Source organism: Grus americana, chromosome 2 (genome assembly GCF_028858705.1).
Source record: "Grus americana isolate bGruAme1 chromosome 2, bGruAme1.mat, whole genome shotgun sequence".
Lineage (NCBI taxonomy): Eukaryota > Metazoa > Chordata > Aves > Gruiformes > Gruidae > Grus > Grus americana.
In genome coordinates this window covers 76,534,236-76,557,837 of record NC_072853.1, presented here as the reverse complement: position 1 = coordinate 76,557,837, position 23,602 = coordinate 76,534,236, and the positions used below count along the sequence as shown (strand labels likewise).

At 40.2% G+C, this 23,602-nt stretch overlaps 1 protein-coding gene across 2 annotated transcripts in view; it reads right to left on the bottom strand.

Annotated features, from left to right (window-relative positions):
* Positions 1–1,487: 1,487 nt before the first annotated feature.
* Positions 1,488–23,602, bottom strand: part of DDC (dopa decarboxylase) — an 81,315-nt gene continuing 59,200 nt past the window's right edge. For both annotated transcript variants that reach the window (XM_054817997.1, XM_054817995.1), the window contains 4 exons: positions 21,237–21,256; positions 20,435–20,533; positions 9,817–9,918; positions 1,488–5,626 (listed from right to left, as the gene is read on the bottom strand). In XM_054817997.1, the coding sequence (XP_054673972.1) occupies positions 5,411–5,626; positions 9,817–9,918; positions 20,435–20,533; positions 21,237–21,256 (437 nt within the window). In that variant the 3' untranslated portion in view covers positions 1,488–5,410. The remainder of the gene's footprint in view (positions 5,627–9,816; positions 9,919–20,434; positions 20,534–21,236; positions 21,257–23,602) is intronic.

Below are 23,602 nucleotides of genomic sequence, written 5' to 3'. Positions count from 1 at the left end.
CCGGGCTGGCAATGAGCGTGCGGCGTTTTCCGTTACCGTTGCTTGCCCAGAAGGGTTCCTGATCTCTGGCGTGCCTGCACGCGCTTCGGAAAAACTTGTGTGATGAAGGTTTGGTTCTTCAGCTGAACGTTAGAGCAGCGGAGAAGGAAGAGGCCAGGGAGTTTGGAATTTTTATTATGTCTGTCGCCTCTCCGGGCCGTTTTCGATAGCAGCAGCAGATGTGAACACGGAGATGGCCTGTTGCTGCGAGGCAGAGGAGGCGTGCCCTGCCATTTCCGCACCTGTCGCACTCGATGGCTGCCCGGAGCGGCAGGGCGGCCACCTCCCACCAGCACACCCCCCGGGAGATGTGCCCAAACGCAGGCCCCGGCTCGCCCGGGGAACGCTGAGGCTGAGGGGCTGCGCGGGCCAGTTACGGCCGATTTGCGTGTGCTGTCGGTCACCGACACCAGCACCAGAGTCGCGCAGTGCAGCTGCCGCCCTCGGTGGGGGTCCGGGTGGCAGCGATGGGCGCCCGCGCCCTCTGCGCACGCAGCGCCCGACCTCCACGGCCGCCCGTTGCCCTCTCCCGCTGCGGCACAGGCCGCGAGGCCGGCACGGCCGCTGTGGCGGGGTCAGAAGCCAGCGCTGTCTGACATCCTCGGAAACAGCAGCTGCCGAACGGGCTGTTTTGGGAGGGCAGCTCTGCGGACGGCCTCTCCGCAGAGGGACGAGATGAATAGCGTCATTCCTTGCAGGGCAAAAGATGGTGGCCCGGAGTGGATTTACCCGATGAACTGAATCTGGTCGTGGAGTCCCTACCTGGATCGCACCAACCCACGTTCAAATTAGCGCACCAGCGTAGATGCAAATTAGTGCACTGTGCTGCAGTTACACCTCTGGTATTAACATAGTCACTTGTGTGTGGGTGAACATTTAATTTCCCATGAGAAACATTTCTTACAGTTACTGTCAGGTTTTTGTTATACATCAAGCTTGTTATACCATTAGTGCAGACAGCATATTAAACTGTCTACGCGACTATGCAAGCTATCATCTAAGACCAAATTGGGCTAACATTCATAGTTTGTAACGCTGCTGCCATCAAATTTCTCCCTCCAAGGCGTGCCTGCCTGATTTTTCCCTCAGGCTGCGCGGGGACAGGGAGTGAAGGAGCCCGTGATGGCAAACCAAAGCCGAAGCGGGGCAGCTGGCTCCGGTGGCAGCTGCAGGAACTTTACGGAAGGGTTGGCATCGACCCTGGTTATGGCCGGGCATTTTTCAGAGTCGTGTTGCTGAGGAGGAAACTTCCCGTAGAAACTCTCATTAGCAAAGTAATTTGTTCAAAGGACACATTGAGAAAAAGTCACCGGTGGTGAAAAGCGGGGCACTGACACAACCTGAGTGGGTAAGCTGGACCCCTTACAGAGCATCTGGCATGAATAAAATGGGAAAAGCTTGGTTATTAGCAACGATGGACCATAGTCGTAGTTTTGTTTCCGTTTATTAACGCTGCCACTTAAAACCTACATGTCTGTTTAATAGGCTTTGGATACAGATTTTAAGGGAACTCGACAGCTCACAGATTATAATAAAAAAGGACAAAACATCTGATTATTTTTCCATTTAGGTCATACAGACTTTACATACACTACGTAGATATTATTATTTAATCTGCCCCCACCACCCTGGTCTTCAGAGTTCTCAGTTTTGTTTCTCATTTGCTCCTGGTTTTGAGCAATTCAAGTTTACACGTTTCAAGGTTTAGACTGCTGTTGTAAGGCAACTGCAATGTGAGTACTACTCATCAAATATGGTATCCTTACAGGAGACAACAGCAACAACAACAACAACAACAAAACAGCGACCATGAACAGAATCTTGTATGTAAAGGCAAGATAAAATTAGAAAATGAATAATTATAATGCAGTTCAGAGTATAATATATTACCAATACTTTCATAAATACCTATCTTTTCAATATTTCACCATCAGTAATAAAATATATTTGTAATCTGTTATTATTATTAAGAATGTAAGTATTGTACTAGCACTCTACTAGTTTAAAAAAAATATGTATGATTACTGAAAAGTTACTTTTTCCCCTCCTTCTCTAGTAGCTGCACTGTCTCCCTTGAGATGTGGATATTCTACTGAAGTACAATTCTGAGATTTTGTAATTATTTTTAACATCGAACAATATTAATCGGCACAGACTGTATTAGCTTTTGCACACAAGGCACATTAAATCCAGGTTCACATAGTAACTATCCATAAATACAGTTATTTCTCACTTACAGATATGTTGCAAAGCTACAGAACAGAAACAGCAGTTGTATTCTTCTTTCAAAAATGTTCTTTTCAACACTTTTGTTCTTGAGTTGATTACATAGCCCAGATTTCATTTTCAGATCACCTAACATTAATACTCTATGAAGCAATTATCACATGGGGAAAAGACAGTATGAGAGTGAATACTAAGAAGGCCTTCACCAATTACATATTCAAATCATCCCAGAATTTCACAAATGTAGAACTGTGAACTTCAGATTTCTATATTGGGCTGGCCATGCGGAAATGTAATTCCATGGGTCTTGTCACTGCTGTTTATTAGAAGATTTACTTATGTCACTTCTTTAAAAACAAAAAGTAATTTTTACTGCATTTGTAATATTTTAAATTAACCCTTATCCTAAATTCTTTGCCAAAAGGAGTTTTAGTATCTGGACAACAGCATCTTCTAAAACCCTATATGCTGAAAAATGTTTAACTGAATGTCAGTTTTGGCACCATTTTCCCACAAATGTCTAGAGGGACCCAAGTCTAATTCTGGGCTGTTGGGAACATTTCGTCTCTCCTGGGTCTGGACGTGCATCCTGTCCGTGTCCCTGTTCTACAGCAGTTTGAGGCTCACACAGGCGTGCATCATCCACCTCTGCTCTGGTTTCCATGGAGAGGATTTCCACCAAAATCCTCTTATGTTCAGCCTAGTGTTGCCTTACCTTAGGCATTTCTTTTCCAATACTTATTAGTCAGATTTTAATTTCAATTATAGTCATATACGCCCAAAACAACTCCATTTCATTTCAGTGGAATTATCCTGGATTTACTCTATGATAGCTTTGATCAGAATCTGATCTCTTTTTTTTTTTTTTTTTTCCTGGACAGACCTGCTTATAAATTTCACATAGAAAATACTGGTCTGTCTCATAGAGAAGGTGTAATTCTTCTCTGGCTCCTAGATTCTAGTGTTTTCATAATGTAAAAGCTGTAAAATTGTGTCAGTGTGGACCATATTTGCTATGGATGAACATTGTTTTCCAAGTCATGAGAACTGATTAACATTGTTTTAAAAAAACTAATAACAGGGAAAGGAAACAACTACCAGGATTTTCCGCTCTCCTCAGTCTACCAGTCTATTGCATTGTGCTACTACAAAAAAACCTAATTTCATATTGGTTCTGCTAAAGAGAATGATGCTATCAACATTTCTGATACTGTAGTTGAGAGTAGTGTCTTGAGGAATGGCTCAGTCACCTGCTTGAATATTAGTTGTTTTTGCCAGATTAATTTGTCATCCCTTGCTTCATCTGTTATCTGTGCAATCAACTCCTTAAGGAAATAGTAATCAGCTTTTCCATCTGGGTGGATAACACAGCCTCTGGCTAGCCTTACAGAGGGGCGGTATGTCATTGCCTCCCCTAGTCACATAGCTTGACCTGCTGGAAATGCAGAGCTTGGTCAGTTTTTCCCAAGTGTCAAGATTCGCGTGCATCTTTTACGTACCACTTGCGCACACATAAATACTGATCCTTCCCCAGTTTGCATCGCAGAAGTGAGGTGATTAGAAATCACCAGAAAAATCCACCTGGTCCATAGTCAGCTTCTTTAATCCCTTCTGGAAAGGCAGTGGGTAGGAGCAGACTGTGTGCCAAATTAACTGTCCCGGTGCGGGTCTTGTGGTCTACTTGCAACTTCCCAAATGTAGGAAGTGTACTTGCAAGGGATGGAGGAAGAAAGCTGAATAATTGTGCAAGTTGTTCAAGATGCTTTAGAAGTTAATATGAGCAGTAAAAGGAAAAGATTAAAACAAATGCAAATGTAGAAATTAATCTTACAGATTCTTTTGGAGTAGCTATTTATTTTGTTCTAATTTACATAGAAAGACCTAAATAGAATTTATGTCTTCAAAATGTCAGAAATACTTTTAAAGTCAGGTATTGTTTCTGACTTTCATTTTGCTTCTTTGCTGTACCTGCCTTTGACGGGATGACATACCAATGGTTTATGTCAAGTATACATTACTTGACTTCCTCTGAAGGTTAATTGTTTTCCAACATTTTCATATTCCATGCATCACTGTTAATGGCAGAAAACCACTGATGGGGGCACCACAGCAGATTTTGGGGGTTAGTTCTCTTAATTTCTATTTTTATTGTAATTTGTTAGCTTGTTTGTTAGCTAATTTGAGAAACAAAGAGTAACATTTTTGCCATCACATTTCTTAGCACATTTTGTCAAAGATTTATTACACAATGAAGTAAGCAGAATGGTAGCCATAAAAAGAAATCACAACTCTATTTCACAGAACATAGCTTACAGATTATTTTCAAGTAATCTCTGCTTATAATAACTTGGTTAAAAATATAGAGTACCAGGTAGCACATGGCTTTTGAAAAAATTCTTAAGAAGGAGCATTTAAGAGGCCCCATAATGAATGATCAAAGTGAAAGCAAATAGCGAGCATAACTTATTTACTGAGATTTGGCAAAACAGCTGTTTTACAAGCAAACCCTTTAGAAAAAAATATAGAACCTGCCATGAGGATGGTTAGCGTTCATTTAATGCTCACTCCCCCCTGATCTGGCTACGTAATGAAGGAAGTCTTAAAAGTCCAAATTACTGCAATGAGATTGTCATGACATGATACTGCCCCAAATCATGACAACACGTGTATGCCTGTTTAAATAGGACCTAAGCAGTGTTATAACCAGGTTACTGAACTTCCCCCAACTTGAACTCTTTCTGAAGTCATAGTAATATTAAATTAAGTGGTTATAACACCTCACAGATTCATCTGTGAAGAAAGGAGTGCTAGAGGTTAAGGGGGGCAACGGAGAGAGCACTCTAACCCTTCCATTTCCATTGCTTGGTTCAATAAATACTCTTGATTACAAACTGGTAAGTAATGACAGCTCGAGCCGCCATGGCTATGTGCCATGGCAGGGTGAAACTACAGTACAGAGAAGGAATGACTAAGGTTACAACACAACTTGCTGGAAAGGATTTTGCTGCTGCAGCTGGGCTATATAACAACAGGTTTTGTATTTTTTTCCTTCATAATTCGACTTTCCCACCTGCCCCTAAAATAAAACTTGGCAACACAGAGAAAGCCAGTTAATTACCTCCTCCTCACTGCTACTTCACTGCTGTTACTGCTGGTGGTGGTTTTGCTCCCATGTTTTCAGAAGATCAGTTGCCAGCTGTGAGATGTGCTGCCAGGCAAACTCGATGTGGGTGGATTCCACTGTGCGGGAACAAATAGCAAAACGTAGCACAAACTTCTCTCGCAGGTGGCACGGGACCAGATGAATCTTCTTGGCCTCATTTATGCTTTTAAGAAGTGCCTTATTTAGTTCATTTGAGCCCTGAAATCATTGGAATTCAATGAATATGGTGATGAATTTCAGAAGCAAGTTTGGAATACGTAAATCCCATCAAGCAGCCAAGCCCACCAGTAACACGCAGCCACTTTCTCATCTCTCAGTGCTTTGCCATCAAAGAATTATAAAAAGATGACAGCGCAAGAGATCATTTTTCAGCCACAAAGAGATTTATGGATTAACTGGGGTTTAGAAACAGTGTTTGCACGGGGCATTTGTGATAGTTGACTGTGTTTCTGTGTCCTAAGGTTGTGAGCTATGTAGCTTCATATAAAAGCATTCATTATTGCATCCATTTCATTATATTTTTCTTATATCTAATCAAACAAATGTGGGAGGAAGTTTTGCAATGAGCTATCCTAACATTTGTAAAACAAACCTTCCAGTCTTCACTTAAGCATGGCTGCTGTGAGAGAGTCTTTTGAATATGAAGATGGAAATCTTACCCTTAAGAAATAGCTACGGTAATTTATCCCTGGTATAAGTGAGTTTCATACTATCAGTAGAAACCCTAAAAAAGCATTTGTCTCAAGTTCTGTAGGAAGAATCCTACAGAGTGGGTTTTTTGGGGGGATTTTAGAAATGTGGTAAACTGACCCTCCCACTGGAAGTAACCAGTGTTCTGCATTCTGGGAAACAAAGATATAAATGTTAAATATCTTGCAGAAGGTCAGAGGGACTCTACATGCATGCAGTATTGAATTTTATCTCCTTCGAGTGTACTTCATTCTCCTTGTGCTCAAACAGCGAATGTGAGGATTTCCCTTAGAGCAGCTGTATGCTCTTAATATCAAATCTCAAAAAAATAGGACTGCATGGAGGAGTACTGGTTCTTTTGCAGGTTCAGCTAATGTTGAGTCAATGGTTTTCCTAGTTCGTGTCTCAGCATTTGAGAAGTAAACAAAAGATGTCATCAGATTTTCAAAACACAGTAGTAACTCGCTTTAAATGGAAATGATGAAAGATGGGATCCCAAAATCTTGGGATTTAGCAACACAGGATGAGGTGCTAGCTGCATATCTTTGACAGTCTTTGTTACCCAAATTAAAGGAACCCGTCTGTCTAACTTTTATATCAGCAGGCCGAGAGATGGCTTCAGCTTTGCTGGGCAGTTTGCAGTAATAGCTTAGGATATATCATGTTGATCTTGAGTGCTATAATTGTATTCTTTGGGGAAGTATCTTAGCTATTGTACAGCCTTTACTCTTTCTATTACGCTGCTGGTAACACAGAATTGCAAGACATGCTAAAAGCATCAGCACTTTTACCGCAGCGTTCCCTTACTGAACACTGACTGGGGTAGAAGAGTCACAAATGGACAAATCCATCTGTTCAGCAGCAGTTTTGTTGCTGTAGTGGCATAGGTCTTCTTGAAATCATCCCTACCAGAAAACATGTTCTCTCAAATCTGCGCAGTTGTGACTTGCCTGCTTAGCCTTTTCCACATAAAAACAAAGCATAAGGCAGACACTCTTTCCCATTGGTGCTGAGGATAAATGTATTATTCTCATGTTTTTTGGATCATATTAGAACTGAAACCAAGTCAAAACCTTGTTCTGACTTAGCACAAGTTGTTAGGGAATTCGGATGAGAGCCTGAAATTCATGGCTTAGCCTTAGTCTTCTAGGAGATATTTATGCAACTTGAACGCTCCTAAGAAAAGGACAAGCTTTGGTGTTTTGCAAGTCCATTGCACCCACTATGGGTCAATCACTGGTGACAACGTTATACTGCTTTCTTATCAAAGGTAATCCTTCATTAAAATGATGATCCTTGACTCTAATATGAAATGCACAGCACTAACTTTTGGGCAATACGAGTGGTTATATGATGTTAAATTAATGCCCTTGGCAGGGGTGATGGGAGGGAGGAGAAAGATTTATGTATCTTTCTTCCGTTCTGCTCTCACAGCTGCACCTAGGGGCTGCTGTGACACTCGGGTGTCACGTCAAATTGAAGTTAGTAGTGACTAATCCTCTCCCAGAGCTTTGAGAAGCCAGCAGCCAGCTCTGATTGACTCTGTCAGCTTCAATAAGACAGTATTCTCACCCCCTTGGAGAAATAACTAGCTTGACTTGTATTCATCTGCAGACATGACAAAAACGCCAAAAATTAACCCTTTGGCATGATACATTTGATGAAATACCTTTAATATGAAAGTCATAGATTATTAGTCCATCTGCTGAACAGTGTGAAAGGCAAAAAATTAAAAGTTATAGCTAAGCAAAAAAAAAAAAAGGGGGGATTTCACAAGAACAAAGGAAGGAAGAATATTTCATACTTTTACAGCTGTGCAGCATTACAGTTCAAGCTCCCTGTCCCTTAGTCCTACTGTAACTACATAAAAGTTACAAGTATCCTACTTCTAAGATGCCTTTTAATACAAATTACAGAAATCGCAGGAAGATTTTTGAAAGAGTGATTTAAAAAGCAAATAAAGCTGCAAAAATAAGTATGAAACTCTCTTCCTTTAAAAGCTCGTTAGTTTTGTTTTCTTTTTTTGGACAGGGAAGGCAAGGAACGAACACACTGCTATTTCAACATTGGTTTTCAGCAGAATCACACCTTTATTGTACAGTTTGTCCAAAAGTTTCTTAGCTAGGTGTCCACTATTTACATCCTATTGTAAAATTGTCTTTCCCTGTAGATCTGATTTCTTCCTCTGGAGCATCAGGGACAGGAGATCAGATGTAGATGAACCACTGATCTGATCAAAAGTGACAATTCCAGTGTTGCTATGCTCTATTTCACCAGGACTGTTCTTTTAAAGTAAATGTAGAGCACTGACTCACAGCTGTCTCTGGATCTGCACAACTAGCGTTTGCTTGTTCTATGTGAGAGAGCAGACTACACCCAACATTGTGTTATTGAGCAATAAAAGCCACAATAAAAGCCACAGCACCTATTCCTCAAAATCTTTTAAAAGTTCTTGTTAGGGAAAAAAATATATTCATGTTTCCATTTGCTGGAAAAACTCCACATTCTGTAATCTATCTGGTTAGATAGAATAGATAGCAACAGACCAATATTTTTCTTTTATTTTAAACAAAATAAATTTAAAACCCCCCATTTTCCTATTCTAAAGGAATTCACCATTACCTTATTGTTAAAGATTTGTTAGCTCCTTCAGCCAATTGCATCAAACTCAGGTTACTGGGGCAACTGAGTGACTCAGAAAAGAATTTGTGAAAAGTAGTAATATCACACTACCCAGGAGGAGCCAGGATGTGTTTGTGAGCCTTCAGACAAGCTAAAAGCTGATTTAGGTATCATGTGAACTAGAAAGCACCAGTGCTGTTATTATTATTGCTTGGTGTTACAATCCAGCCCTTTACAGAGGCTTTAGCTGCAAGCTCCTCTGTTAAATGAGTTCTTTACCTAAAACAAGACATTGATCCCCTTGCAATGTCTGATTAAACAAGAGAACCCTCCCAACTACTGCAGCTCTTATGCCCTGAGTGCAGAGTGAGTTTTCTAATTTCTGTCGGGCAAGGTCTCTGTGTCAGTGAACTTGGCACTTCTTACAGAGATTGTGGGGAATGAAAGGCCAAGAGGGACAAAAGAGTCATGTTCAGCAAAAAAAAGGAGGCCAGGGCCAAGGGCAGTTGGGAAGCTGGCCTCCTGTCCAACCTGTTCTTGCTCCAATTTGCCCAGTCTGACTATAGGATTTTATAAATGAAAATGTATTATTTAAAGAAAACAACCAAAAAAGTTTACTATTCTAATCTTCATCCATGAGAGTATATAGATAAATATATATATAATTATATAATAAATATACACACATATAAATTTAAATTGACAAGAAACATCTAATACACACACATGCACACAAACACATCATATATAAATGTCTAGGAAAATATATTAACACACTCATCTTCATCAAAGCCCATCAAACATAGACTATAACAGTAATTGTGTATGACTGGGTAGACTAAGACCATTTGTTTACACTGACTATATATTTCCAAACCCTAGTATGCTCGAATTTCTCTTACGCATTTGATTAAGTTTTAAAAAAATTGTCCTAAGTGTCTTTCTTTAATCTGCTTTAATCTACACAAACTTAAAAAAATAATTAAATATATTAACTACAAAGACTATATTCTATTGCAGGTTATTATATTGCTATAAAACATGACAGAAGAAATAGGAGGTCTTAGCTGCCTTACCTTCAGCCGAAAACAGACTAGTCCCAAGACAACCTCAGCGCAGATCTCAAATCTTTCATCCTGAAGGACTAAATGTTCAAATTGATGCGACAGCCTGACGTGCTGAGAAGAGAAGGATATTATCTATGTTGTAAAAATTTGATTCATCAAGAGAAAAGATGCACTAAATTGTTTCTATCCCTAATCTTTTTTTCTCAGTTCCTTCTTCTGATATGTGATAATATTCACATATCGCCATCTGTTTATGTTAACTCACATCCCATTGATGACTTTCAGAGACCATATTGAGCCATTGCTATATTAGCCGCTCAGTCTATCATCTTAGGCAGTACTGCTCTGTTTCTTAATGAAACATTTCAGCACAGTTTTATAACTGTCATGATACCAGATTAACAGTAAATAATTGTAATAATTTTTCTTTAGGATTTCTACCACTCTCAGTTTTGGTTGAGAATGGCTAAAGAGTCTAAAACTAATTGTGGGGAAAGGGGGGGATGCATAGATGTATAGAGAGAAAATGATCACAATTCCAGCGCAAAAAAACCTGGAAAGATACATTTTTTAGAAGAGTTCACTTAATAGGAGAACAGCTATGAAGAAGGGCAGAACTTGCTCACTCTTCTGACCTGGGTGCTCAGGTTCACTTGAAAAGAAGGGTGATGGCAGTATAATCAAGAAAATGGATAGCAAACCTCAGCCAACCTGTTTAAAAGTTACTGGGGGAAAAAGAGGGATATTGGACACCAAGCCAGAGCAATTATTTTGAAGCATAGGAAACCAGTGCTCTTCCAAAATCAAACAAATAGGAAAAATACCAACAGGCATACTAACAACCAGCTGGGTAGTCGTTTTAACATCAGTCAGTGATGCTTGCATACTCATATCGCATTTTGCTTTCTCCCAAACAGAAAATGAATTCAAAAGCACTTGGAAAAAAAGAACCCATATGCTCATCAGGTACCTGCAGTACCTTATCCAGTCCCCCTCGCACTGGCTATCACCAGTTTAGTGCTCATTGCCCCCCCCCCCCGCCAAGAAAAAAATGACAGCAGCAACCAGCTATTAGAATTACAGTTTGTCTTCATGCAGTAGCCAGTCTGCACCAAAAATTATCAGCATCTAAAATGATGTTTAAAAGTTCCTTAGCTTTTCTGTATTTATGATTACAAATATTTTTATAAAAATAAACAGCTAACTCCATGCCTTTTCCTTCCTTTGCACTTTGCCTTTTTGTAAGTTCAAGGACAGATATCAAACAAGAATGAAACATTTCACTGTGGGCCAGGGTTAGATGTGGAATGTTTCATCTCACAGGAACTTTTTCCAAAAGGGCAAGAACAAGGCAAAACAGAAATTACAGAAAAGAGAAGGAAAAAAAAAAAAAAAAGAAAACACATTTTGCAATCTTAATCATAGCTTTCTGATGTTTGTTTATTTCTTAAAATAGAAAAACATTGTTTATATTGAATCAAAGCATTGATTCAAAACCTTCATATTGGGCATTCTAGTACCTTATGCAACCAGCCAATCTTACTGTTGTTACCACTTCCTCTCTGCTGTTTGTTACATCCATTTATCGTCTCCCGCTAAAATTAGAACGAAAGCTCTTTGAGTCAGGAATGAGACCAATAAAATGCCCAATCCTCTCCAAGGCATTTGAATGTTCTGCTAATATAAACAGCATGAGTTTACAGCTATGAAAATTGACCAGAAGTATGTGTATATGTACGGGTACTTGTATGCATAAGTGCATGGAAAACATATGTGAAATATGCGCACGTGTTATAATGATCTTTTACTGTCTCCTCCTATCTTCATGTTCTATAGCCTTAACCAAACTGATGTCTTTTACACAGCTCCGCAAAATTTCACACTGCATGTACTAGGCCTTGGAAATCAAAGCCATTAAAAAAAAATCACGTTCAATGAGATGAGAATTTCACAACTGTTCAGCTGAATGTGATCACCAACTAAATTCATTTACCTGGGTAGGAATTGAAGAAAACAAACATTTAAGATTTGGCTTACTGCAAGTAGTTTGTACAAGAAAACTCTGGACCCATGCTGTACATGGCATTTATGTCTATTTATGTCTATTTTTGTGTGTCTCGCTCTTTGCAGTAAAGGATTTTTCAGGAATTTGAAAGAAATAAAATCAAGAGAAAATAGAGAATATTCAGTAAAACACAAATCAAAGTTCTAGAAGTATTTTGTATTCATGTTTGGATGCAAGTACTTTTATCCATAGCGTCTTAACAAGGCGCAATAATTTGTAAAGCCACTGGGGGGCACCAAGTGTTTTAGATTTTACTGACCTGGAAGGCGAGAACGTGGCGATTTGACTGAGGTTTCACCTGTGTAGCTTTGCTTAACGCAATTACTCAAATCCCTGCACCTTTGAACCTATTATCCTGAATTGCTTTTACAAAAATGGTGGCAACCAAACATAATTAAACCAAATAAAGTTAAACAGTGTTAAGTCTGAAAGTTCAAACTCTAAAACCGTATGGCTTTTAGATATGACACCGGCCTCTGTGAGTCCCAGAGCTGTACCCACACTCTGGGTACAGAGCATGGCAATAATTCACAGGACGGCGCACGTGGCCTTAGTGCTTTAACTTTTCAAGACAGGCAGGTAAACTGTGAAAACAAAGTCCTGTTTGGAGAACCACAGGCACTGAAACTAAGGATAGGAAAGAAGGAGAGGTAAAAAGTGACCGGCTGTTCTCAGTTTTCTGCTGAATGTGTACATACCAAGCCTGACCTATGGATATTTTAACCCTCCAAATGCTTTTGATTTTGACATTTGTGTCATGCTGTGTCCCTAGCACCATTAAGTTGATGTTCAAATATTATTTAACCTTTAAAATGATTTTATTTAATGCTGTTATATAATTTCACAAAAAAAAGTGGATGTACACAAACCAACTGACATACTGTTTCTAGCAATATTGTTTTGACAACCCTTTGATCATGTGGGTTCCTAAAGCAGAATCACATGGACTGCATTAGTGGACTGAAAATTCTTGGTACATAGGAATGGAATACCAGTCCTTCTCTTCACAGTGAAATGTAGCAGATTGAAGAAAAGAAGCTTGCAAGGAATTTTTATGTATCACTATCTATCTCAGGTAAATAACCATTGCTTTTCTGCAGTGAGAAGAGAAAAAAGAAAAGAATCTAATTCATTTGGTTATTCAAGATTAAGGGAAATGTCTTACATAATCACTAATGGGAGCAGTAAACTTGTGTCCTGGTTTCAGCTGGGATGGAGCTGATTTTCTTCCTAGTAGCTGGTGTCGTGCTGTATTTAGGATTTAGGATGAGAATAATGTTGATAACACACTGATGTTTTCGTTGTTGCTGAGCAGTCAAGGACTTCTCAGCTTCTTACACTGCCCTGCCAACGAAGGGGCTGGGGGTGCCCAAGGGGCTGGGGGTGCCCAAGAAGCTGGGAGGGGACACGGCCAGGACAGCTGACCCAAACTGGCCAAAGGGATATTCCATACCGTATGACATCATGCTCAGTATATAAACTGGGGAGAGTTGGCTGGGGGGGCGCCATGGCTCAGGAACTAGCTGGGCATCAGTCAGTGGCTGGTGAACAATTGTGCTGTGCATCACTTGTTTTCTATATCTTTTATCATTATTATTATCATCATTATCATTATTTTCCTTTTCTGTCCTATTAAACTGTTTTTATCTCAACCCATGAGGAGTTTTACTTTTTTTCAATTCTCGCCCTCATCCCACTGGGCTGGGGTAGTGAGCAAACAAACGGCTGTGTGGTTGTTTTAGCTGCCGGCCGGGTTAAACATGACAGTCCTTTTGGCACTCAATGTGGGGCATGAAGGGTTTGAGATAACAACAAATCTGACCAGAGCATGTTAAAACAAATTTGTTATAAGCATCCATTATTTTAGTTTAATAGTTGCTGGTCACAATGTTGTATTATTTGTTCTCTGTTTGCCTAGCTTGCTGTATATATTCCCTACGGTGCTGTTTATCATCTCTGCAAGATGGATCAAGGTTACTGTTTTGTGGTACTGTGTAACACTGGGTTACAGTATGATAAAATTACTGTTTGTGAGACTAATCTGTTGTTTGTACTCGGCATTGCTATCATCTCCATACATCAGGAGCCATCTCATGGAAACTTAATAATTACACTCTTTACCTTTTCTCCTCAGAGAGCCAATCTATGCGGCAGACAAGGGGGGACCCTTTCCCTCGCTCCTTCACCTTCCCCTTCTCCTCCAGGCCAGTTACAATAGCTTTTGAGAATTTTGAATATAGTTGTGATGTTCAAACCACCATGTTCCTATTGCTATGTCTCCTGAATGTGTTTCAGGTCTTGTTTAAGGTTAAAGAACTATTTAAGAATACCACCCAGAGATCTGCTCCAAGGCTGGATAGTCATGGGTGGCATGGCAGGTGGGAGAGTATGGGCAGGTATCTAGAGAGAACTTCTCACCTCCCATGGTTTGGAACTTCACTCCCAAACAACTACAGGACCCTGATAAAGTGATAGAATATTTGACAGGAAAATGCTGTGGCTATTCCAAAGAGGTACAACTTACTGCACTGTGCTGGGCCCTGGCCAGCATCTACCAAACACTGCTCGACAGTAGGCAGCACCCTCAGGTGGCAAAAAAGGAAAACACACAGGCACTGCAGCTTCTCCAACCCCTGTGACAGACACTGCAGCTGAACATGACAACCAACCCATGCCGGCATCAGTTGCCACTATACACAAGAAGTGAGTAACAAATACAATGAGCAGGACTAGAAGGGCCCTGCCTCCAGCCAGGTGGAGGAGAGGGAAAACCAGCTTTATTGGGCTCTATGGATCTGATGGCCTGGCACATCAGACCCAGAGGAGTACAAGGCCCCAGTGGACACCGGCACACAGTGTACCCTAATGCCATCAAGGCATGAGGGGGCAGAACCCATCTGTATTTCTGGAGTGACAGGCAGATCCCAACAGCTCATTGTGAGCTTAACTGGGAATGACTGGGAAAAGCACCCCGTTGTGACTGGCCCAGAGGTTCTGTGCATCCTTGGCATAGACTGTCTCAGGAGAGGGTATGTCAAGGACCCAAAAGGGTACCGGTGGGCTTTTGGCATAGCTGCCTTGGAGGAAATTAACCAGCTATCTACCTTGCCTGGTCTGTCAGAGGACCCTTCTGTTGTGGGGTTGCTGAGGGTCGAAGAACAACAGGTGCTGATTGCTACCACAACACCGCACTAATGGCAATATCGCACCGAGACTCCCTGGTTCCCATCCATAAGCTGATTCATTGACTGGAGAGCCAGGGAGTGATCAACAGAACCCACTCACCCTTTAACAGTCCCTTATGGCCAGTGCGGAAGTTCGATGGAGAGTGGAGGCTCACAGTAGACTATCATGGCCTGAATGAAGTCACGCTGCCACTGAGTGCTGCCATGCTGGACATGCTAGAACTTCAATATGAACTGGAGTCAAAGGCAGCCAAGCGGTACGCCACAATTCATATGGCAAATACATTTTTTTCGATCCCTTTGGCAGCAGAGTGCAGGCCACAGTTTGCTTTCACTTGGAGGTGCGTCCACTACACCTGGAATCAACTGCCCCAGGGGTGGAAACACAGCCCCATCATTTGCCATGGGCTGATCCAGACTGCACTGGAATGGGGTGAAGCTCTGGAGCACCTGCAGTACATCATTGACGGCATCATCGTATGGAGCAACACAGCAGCAGAAGTCTCTGAGAAAGGGAAGAAAATAGTCCAGGTCCTTCTGAAAGCCAGTTCTGCTATAAAACAAAGCAAGGTCAAGGGACCTGTGCAGGAGATCCAGTTTTTAGGACTAAAATGGCAAGATGGCTGTCGTCAGATCTCAATGGATGTGATCAACAAAATAACAGCTATGTCTCCACTGACTAACAAAAAAGGAAACGGAAGCTTTCTTAGGCGTTGTGGGTTTCTGGAGGATGCATGTTCCAAACTACAGTCTCATTGTAAGCCCTCTCTATCAGGTGACCCAGAAAAAGAATGATTTCAAATGGGGCCCTGAGCAACAACAAGCTTTTGAATAAATTAAACAGGAAATAGTTCGCACAGTAGCCCTTGGGCCAGTCTGGGCAGGGCCAGATGTAAGAAATGTGCTGTACACTGCAGCCGGGGAGAACGGCCCTACCTGGAGTCTCTGGCAGAAAGCACCAGGGGAGACTCGAGGTCGACCCCTGGGGTTTTGGAGTCAGGGATACAGAGGATCTGAGGCCCGCTACACTCCAACTGAAAAGAGATATTGGCAGCCTATGAAGGGGTTCGAGCTGCTTTTTCAATTCTCTCCCCCATCCCACTGAGGATGGGGAGTGAGCGAATGGCTGTGTGGTTGTTTTAGCTGCCTGCTGGGTTAAGCCACAACAACTTGTGAGGCATTAAGATGTGGTCCCTATTTTAAAAAAAATCTGTATTTGTGTATGTATATGTGCGAATATAGGTATAAATAAATATAAAGTATAAGTATAAATATAAATATAAATACTCCTGCATTTAAACTGTACTTTTTGGGGGGGGGGCAAAGCCTTCAAGAACTAAAATAGTTTTTGATTGAAGGGAGCTTTTCTGAAGCATCAGAGTACATTAATATGTATATGCAAATAAACATACCTGCCTAGCTTTGATCACTTCATACATTTCCTCCTATATATTTCACCTTTCTGCATGCCTTAGCTCACAACCCACTACACTCTGAAGGAAAATGCTGTCAAAAGCGTCTTCTCAACAGCCACTTGGACTGTGGCACTCCCCAGTTGAAATACTATCTCTGGCATTGCTGTTCTGTACAGTTCCAGTTTCTTGGTCTCTGCTGTAAATTTTTAATGGAATTCATTATCCTCAGTGAAGGAAGGATTTCTTCTGGTCCTATGGAGGATTGATCTGAGGCCGAATATTTGTGGGGATCACATACAAAAACAATAACTGCTAAATTTCTCAAGTTACTTCTGAGCTCTTTGTGAGGACTTAAACCGACAGAGGAGTAATATAGGGTCAGGCAGTTTGCAAATGGGCCATTTAGAAGTGGGTCATTTGGGTTTCACATTTATACTGACTCTGAGTGTTTGGAATCAGTCCAGAAGACTGTTATTGTTGTTGGTTTTGCCCTCTTTGTACATGTCCTCTGTGGCTTTGAGACTTACCTCCAAAAGTTGTGTTTTTCTCTCCCCACATCCTAGAGACACGATTGTCCTCCCCTTTACCACTGCTTTAAAACCTATACTTTGCAATAGGTTAATATTATATGTTGTTTGGGAAAGAAGTGTATAACTGGAAGGTTTGGAAAACAAAAGAAGTTACTGTATCTAAATCCAAGTCACACATTCTCATCTCCCAGGAATATTTTAGTTCCTAAATGCCTTCCTCAGTCCAGGGAAATGCCAGGTTGCAGTGGTTATCTAGTCATTTTGATGCAGACCTTAAGGCTGCAAACATAACAAACATCTTTTTCTTAAAATATAGTAATAAAAGAGAAAAAAAAAAGAATAAAGAAAAAAAGAAAGAAAAAGAGACAAATAGTTTTGTGGCAGTTTACATCCAGAAAAAAAAAGAAAAGTTTTTGAAGAGATAGTTGAAGATATCTTTGGTCTTCCATATAGAAGCTTGCTAATCACACAGCAAATAGCGTGGCTTCTTAAGCAGTGGTTTTCCCCTCTATGTTATGTCAGAAGCTGATCACTGTTGAAAATTTCGAATCACTTTGTAAGTAACACCTGGCTGCACAAACGAAGCCTAACCAGAAGTCTATAAACCCTGGATAAATCTTCCTACAGTTTTCTATGACTTAGGACCTAAAGTGTCTTTTTTTTTTTTTTTTCCTAGGTGATCACAGCATCTATATCGGGATTTGCATAAACTCAGAAAGGAATTGAAGTCCTAGGTCCCAAATCTCCCCAAAAAGCCCAGCCCTGCATCTGAACAGGCATGCCTTAGCTGCTGTTGTATAGCATGAACAGGAATGACATGCCCTACACACAGATATGTTGACGTATGAAAACTACATGGTGTAGGACTGCATGCTGCATCCCAAATGCAGGCATCTCCTTCCCCAGGTTCCAGCCCAAGGGGCTGTTTCAAACCTCTGCTCTTCTGTGTGCCTGGCCCTTTCCCTGGGGCAACCCCTTAATAACACAACAGCAAGCACTTCTTCCCACTTCCCCAGCTCCAGCCACCCTGCTCTCCCCTTGAAGGCTGCAATACCTGCTTCTGCCGCTGTCGCTATGTCTCTTCTCATTCCACTTACGTCCACTCTACGATCCACTGTAATAAATGCAGCTTCAGAAATACTTCTAGCAACTTCAAATACAGCTGGAAGTCCCAAGTGCACAAGACACAGTACCAGCTATTCCCTTCAAGGACTGCCTTTGCCAGCAATGGGAATATAAAAGCTGTTCTTTGCAAGATGCTATGACATGTTTAAAAGAAAGCAACTTTTCAAGGCCAAGCACTGGGACAAGCCATGTTAAAGTGAAGCTGACAAGTGGAGTTGAGTTCCAAATCACTTTTTGTTTGGAAACTTGCCTACAGGTTTGAAAATATAAACCAGTGTCGGGCTGGTTTACATGCTTCATTACTACACTATGAAAAGAAAAGTCATCACAATAAATCCAGAACCAAGGATAATTCCTGAGAAGAGAGGAAAATGGGCAAGATATGAAACGCATTTAGAAATGTTATTTTGCGGCTACTGATAGAACAGCCTGTAAACTCGCAAGAGATATCTTAAATACTGCTAGAGGAGGGAGCAAATGAAATGCAATTATTTCTTGAAATGTAAGTTCAACAGAGAACTGCTGGAGATAGAATTTACTTTTTTTTAAAGCTGCTTTGGAACACACTGAATTTAATCATCACTCATCTGGGGGGGGAACGGTGAGGAGAGACTAACTTAATGGTTCCAGTTTGACAGATGTATACAGTGACCCAGATTCTGCACTTAATTACCCCTCTTGCCCTTTCAAAGTTGCAAACATAAGGTCATAACTTATTTTTCTCTGTATACCAGGGAACAGTTTAGTACTTAATGAAACCTTAAACATACACACTCAATTCAACAAGCCCTTGGAAATCTAGCTGTCTGAATTACCTTTACAAATAAGGGAACATAACGGAGTTTTACTTTGGAGTCAGTATCTTTAAGAAAAGATTGATTTGCTTAGCCTTCCTGAACTGTGTAATCGCAGAAAGTATAAAAAAATGGTCTTCAGGTATGATTATAGCAAGACAAACACTTTTTGGCTGGACAGTCAAGGAAATGTCTGGGAGACAGAGAAAGAGAGAACTTGTTGAATGTATATACTGACCTGTGGAAATCAGCCTGATAAAAGGTCATGTCATTAATATGGGGTTTCCAACCCTCTATTTTCCCAGTGAGAGATTTAGCCCTACTTAAAAACTTGGCATCATATTAAAATAATGGCAGTCTCCAGAAGTCTAACCTGAGAGAAACCCACTAGAAAGTGAAATGATATCCTAGTAAAGTGATAACAAACCTTGTTTCAATTTTTCATCAGAAGGGTATGTGTCAGATTGCCACAAGGATGGCAAAATGTCAGGATTGCCACTGTTGTCTAAATTTATTTCTGAAAGCCTCATTAAGGATAAAAATCCCATTCAGATATCTGTATAGTCAGTTGAAAATTATAGTGTGATAAAAATGAGAAGTAAAGCGGGTACCCTCCATCCCAGAACCTTTTCAAATCGAAAGAGACTTACTCATGCAGCAATTTTACAACAGCGGAAAAAGCCTTTCTTAGGAATTAATCTGTTTAGTACCACAACAGAAAGGAATGTGTGTCTGCAGAGAGTTTGGTATACTAGACCAGACTCTTAGCTAATGGATATTTTTGTAAATATTTAAAGCCAAGTCATGGATCTCCCCTCACTAGCAGTTTCCCTAAACTTCATAAAGATGAAAGGTATGCTTGAATTTGACTTTACTGCTACAGAGGAAGTATATATATAATATATAATTTAGACTGGCACCAGGTGTGGTTTTTAGTGATAAAAACCCCCTTCTTTTTACATCAACAATAAACTTAGTACTTCTTCATAACAATGTTAAACTGTAAATTGTACACATCCTTTTTTTTTTTTTTTAAAAAAAGGTGGATTTTAAACAGCAAACAAAGAAACAGCAGAGGTAGACATGCCAAATAAGTTACTGTATCATAAATGCAGCCCAATGACCTTAATCATAATCTAAACTTGCTATCAATGCATGCACCTTAATAAAAAAAAGAAGTCATGAATAACATGTTTCCCCCCAATAAAACCATTAAAGTGCTCTGGCTTAATTTCAGAGGGAACTATGGTCCCACATTGCAGAAATTCCAAATTCCTAGACTTGTCTTCTCTAAGGATTAACACAAAACAGATGACAGTTTTGATCCTGCCATGACATGAAATTGTGATACTATGTGGGGCAAACAAGCAGTACCCATATTGAACCCAGCTGCCCAAAACCTGTTGTCTGTGCTCTCTATTGTGTACAGAAGTCATGGAGAGTAGATACGTAGGAAGGTCATTTTCCCTTGCCATCCCACCACAGGTTACCCAAGAAAGGACATTCTAGTCACCTTGCGGATGTGCTCCTGTAGTCCCGTGACTCCATACATCCTCAGCACGAACCAGAGCTTCAGGGAGCGGAACCTCCTTCCCAGGGGGATTTGCCAGTGCTGCAAGCCAGGAAGAGGGGAGGACATCCATGTTAGAAGTCATCGTTGCAGTGATACTGCAGAAATAGTGCATTCTGCAGTGATTTTGAAGCGTACCACATTGCCACATCCTACAGACAGTTGCTAGAGGTGGGTCAAATGATAATAGAAATGTCTATTTCTGGTTAATGCCCTGATGTAACATTTTCAAAGGAAAATTGGAAAAGGAAATTGGTGTCAGAATGGAAGGGTCACAGGGCAAATAAAATTTTCTTTGTCCATCCTGAATTCTCTTTGGAGGCTTTGGAAAAATAAGTATCTTAGAAGCTCATGTACACTGGCTTGCTTACAGTTGTGGGGCTAGCATCTGCAATGTCAGGCCCATTTTCCATTTCAAAACAACAGGGTTTCTATTGGTTAAAGGTTAAAACACAAGTGCGTTTAAAAAAAATGTATTATTCACTATTGTAAGGAAAAGATATCTTTAGAACATGTCTTTCTACTGCCTAAATCTTGAGATATTATGCATGCAAGATGATTTCTGCTTTTAAACTTTTTTTTTTAAAAAATAGAGTTTAAAGTTTCAGCTTGAGGAATGTTAAAAATTTAGCAAGCTAAGAAACATAAGGTTTTGAGGTTTATGATAGTAATAGAAAATAAAAGTCCTTGAAATATCAATGTATACAAGTAATAGTATTAATTATTACATTGATGCTATACTTACCCGATAATCTGTTACAAGGCCTGGAAGTTAAAGAAAAAATGTTCACATTGTTTCATCACAACAGCCAAAACCTACAATCATTGTAACGCTATTGAAAAAAGCTGTATCTTAGCTATCCTTTATGTGTGCTACAAACTTCAGCATCATCAGTGTTGTCAACAGGACCACCAAATACCTAGTAGGATATTTGACAGCGTGCTAAATGAAGGTGCTTGTAGTAACCTAGCTTCATTCCTTACCTAGTCAGAATATACCACTAACAAATTAAACAGTTTTCAGGATAAGGAACACCATTTTCCTTTCTGTTATACTTCAGATGCTCTGGAGATGATGGACAGATTGCAGAACCCCCAAACTCACTTCATCACTTACTCTCTGCTTCTAACTACCTTTTATATTAATTCATATATTTGTTACTATTTCTTCAGCATGTCTAATAAATTACTTGAAAATGTGATGCAGAATTGATCTCTTCCTGTTTGAAGAATGGTATTCTGTGGGTTTTTATGGCTTTTCATTTGATGTAGTGAAAGCCCCTTACAAACACAGATTGACCACGCCAAAAAGCAGTCCAGGGAGGCAAGTAGAGGGCGTTATTAGTTATCTTTTATATGAGTGCACAGAGTTAAGATGCATCTACTTTTTCTTTGAATCAGGTAATTACACTGATTTCACAGTAAACTGTAACACAAAGCTGGATTATATTAGGAAAAACTTCTTCACCGAAAGGGCTGTCAAGCACTGGAACAGGCTGCCCAGGGAAGTGGTTGAGTCACCATCCCTGGAGGTAAAAGACACGTAGATGTGGTGCTTAGGGACGTGGTTTAGTGGTGGACTTGGCAGTGCTAGGTTTACGGTTGGACTTGATCTTAAAGATCCAACCTAAATGGTTCTATGATTACTTGCAGTAAGTCAGTGACAAAAATAAACTGACCTAAAATCTAAAGCACTTCTTTAGGAAAGTGTGCAAGCATCTGCTTAGCTTTCTTATTCTGCTTTATTATTCTGTAGCCGAGTATAAACTTCATAGAAAAGTGTGTACTTAAATTCCAAGGAAAAGTGCCGAATGCTCCTGGAATTATGAACTGAAAGGTATTGTATAGAACTGTAGCTTCTGAATTTGATCAGTTCACATAATTTATGTAATTCTCAGCCTTTGTATTTTCTGAGGGTAAAAAGACTGTATTTCCTGTGTTAGCTCTCTTGCTAATGTTCTCTCATCTGTGCAGCCAAAACATAAGAAAAAACCATGGTCCTTCCTCCCTGCAAGGTATAACCATTTGGTTCTTTAACCTGTTACTAGGTAATTTTTCAGATTAAAAAAAAAAAAAAAACAAACCAAAACCAACAAAAAACCACAACAAAACAAAACAAACCCAAAACCCCACAACAACCAACAATCATTAACCTGTTCCTGGACTTCAGGAAATGAACATGGTTGTCTCAGCTTGATAACGAGGTAATTTGATAACATTCATGTTCTTCTGCCTTGTAGCAGCCATTTTTATTTGATAGCTGCAAGACTGGTAGCAAAGAGAGTAAAGCAACTGGTGATAGATAAATAATCCTACGCTCCTGTAAGGGGCTATGTCTAATGATCCACAACAACGCCTTTCACAAGCTGTGAAGCAGAATGCAATCAATGATTAGTCCTTGATTACAAGCCTTAGTCTTACATCTGTATTTAACCAGGAGGAATTGCATTGTGGCAGTATATGTGGTATTCACAACAGAGCAGAAAGCTGCATTCTTCTAACACTGCTATTAGGATCTGACCTATATCCTGGGTTGCCAGGCAAGTTAGTGTAATCTTCCTGGTGTGATGATGCAAATCACATAAAATTATATTTAATGACAAAATAAAGACTTTCCCCTTAGGGTCACACATAATTGCCATATGGTTATTAAGAGTAATTGCTCACAGATAGATATATTTTTCCGCTCATTTAAATCCTTGAGTGAGAGATGAGCAAATTCAAAAATACTACTTTATTTGCCTTGTAAACCATGATGGGAGTTCTCAGACCTGAGGAAGTAAGACCCTCCATTAGACAAGTCCTATTTCCAGGAGTGCTGACATCCCATAAAACACACAGGGATCAACAGGAACTGTAACAGCCTAACACCTTTGCAAATGTAACTATTTTTACTGAAGACATAAACGTGGATTGGATTTAACAGTTTAACTAGGGCATTTGCACTTGAAAAGTGTTGTCCTGCTATTTGGAAAACTGATATCAAATGGGAATAGAGCACAGAAAAAATTAGCATCACTAGATTGCTAGTAATCAGCTGATCAATTTGGAATCATTATGTCCAGATCACATAACCTACTATCACAGCTTCTGAAGGCAAGATGAAGGCTG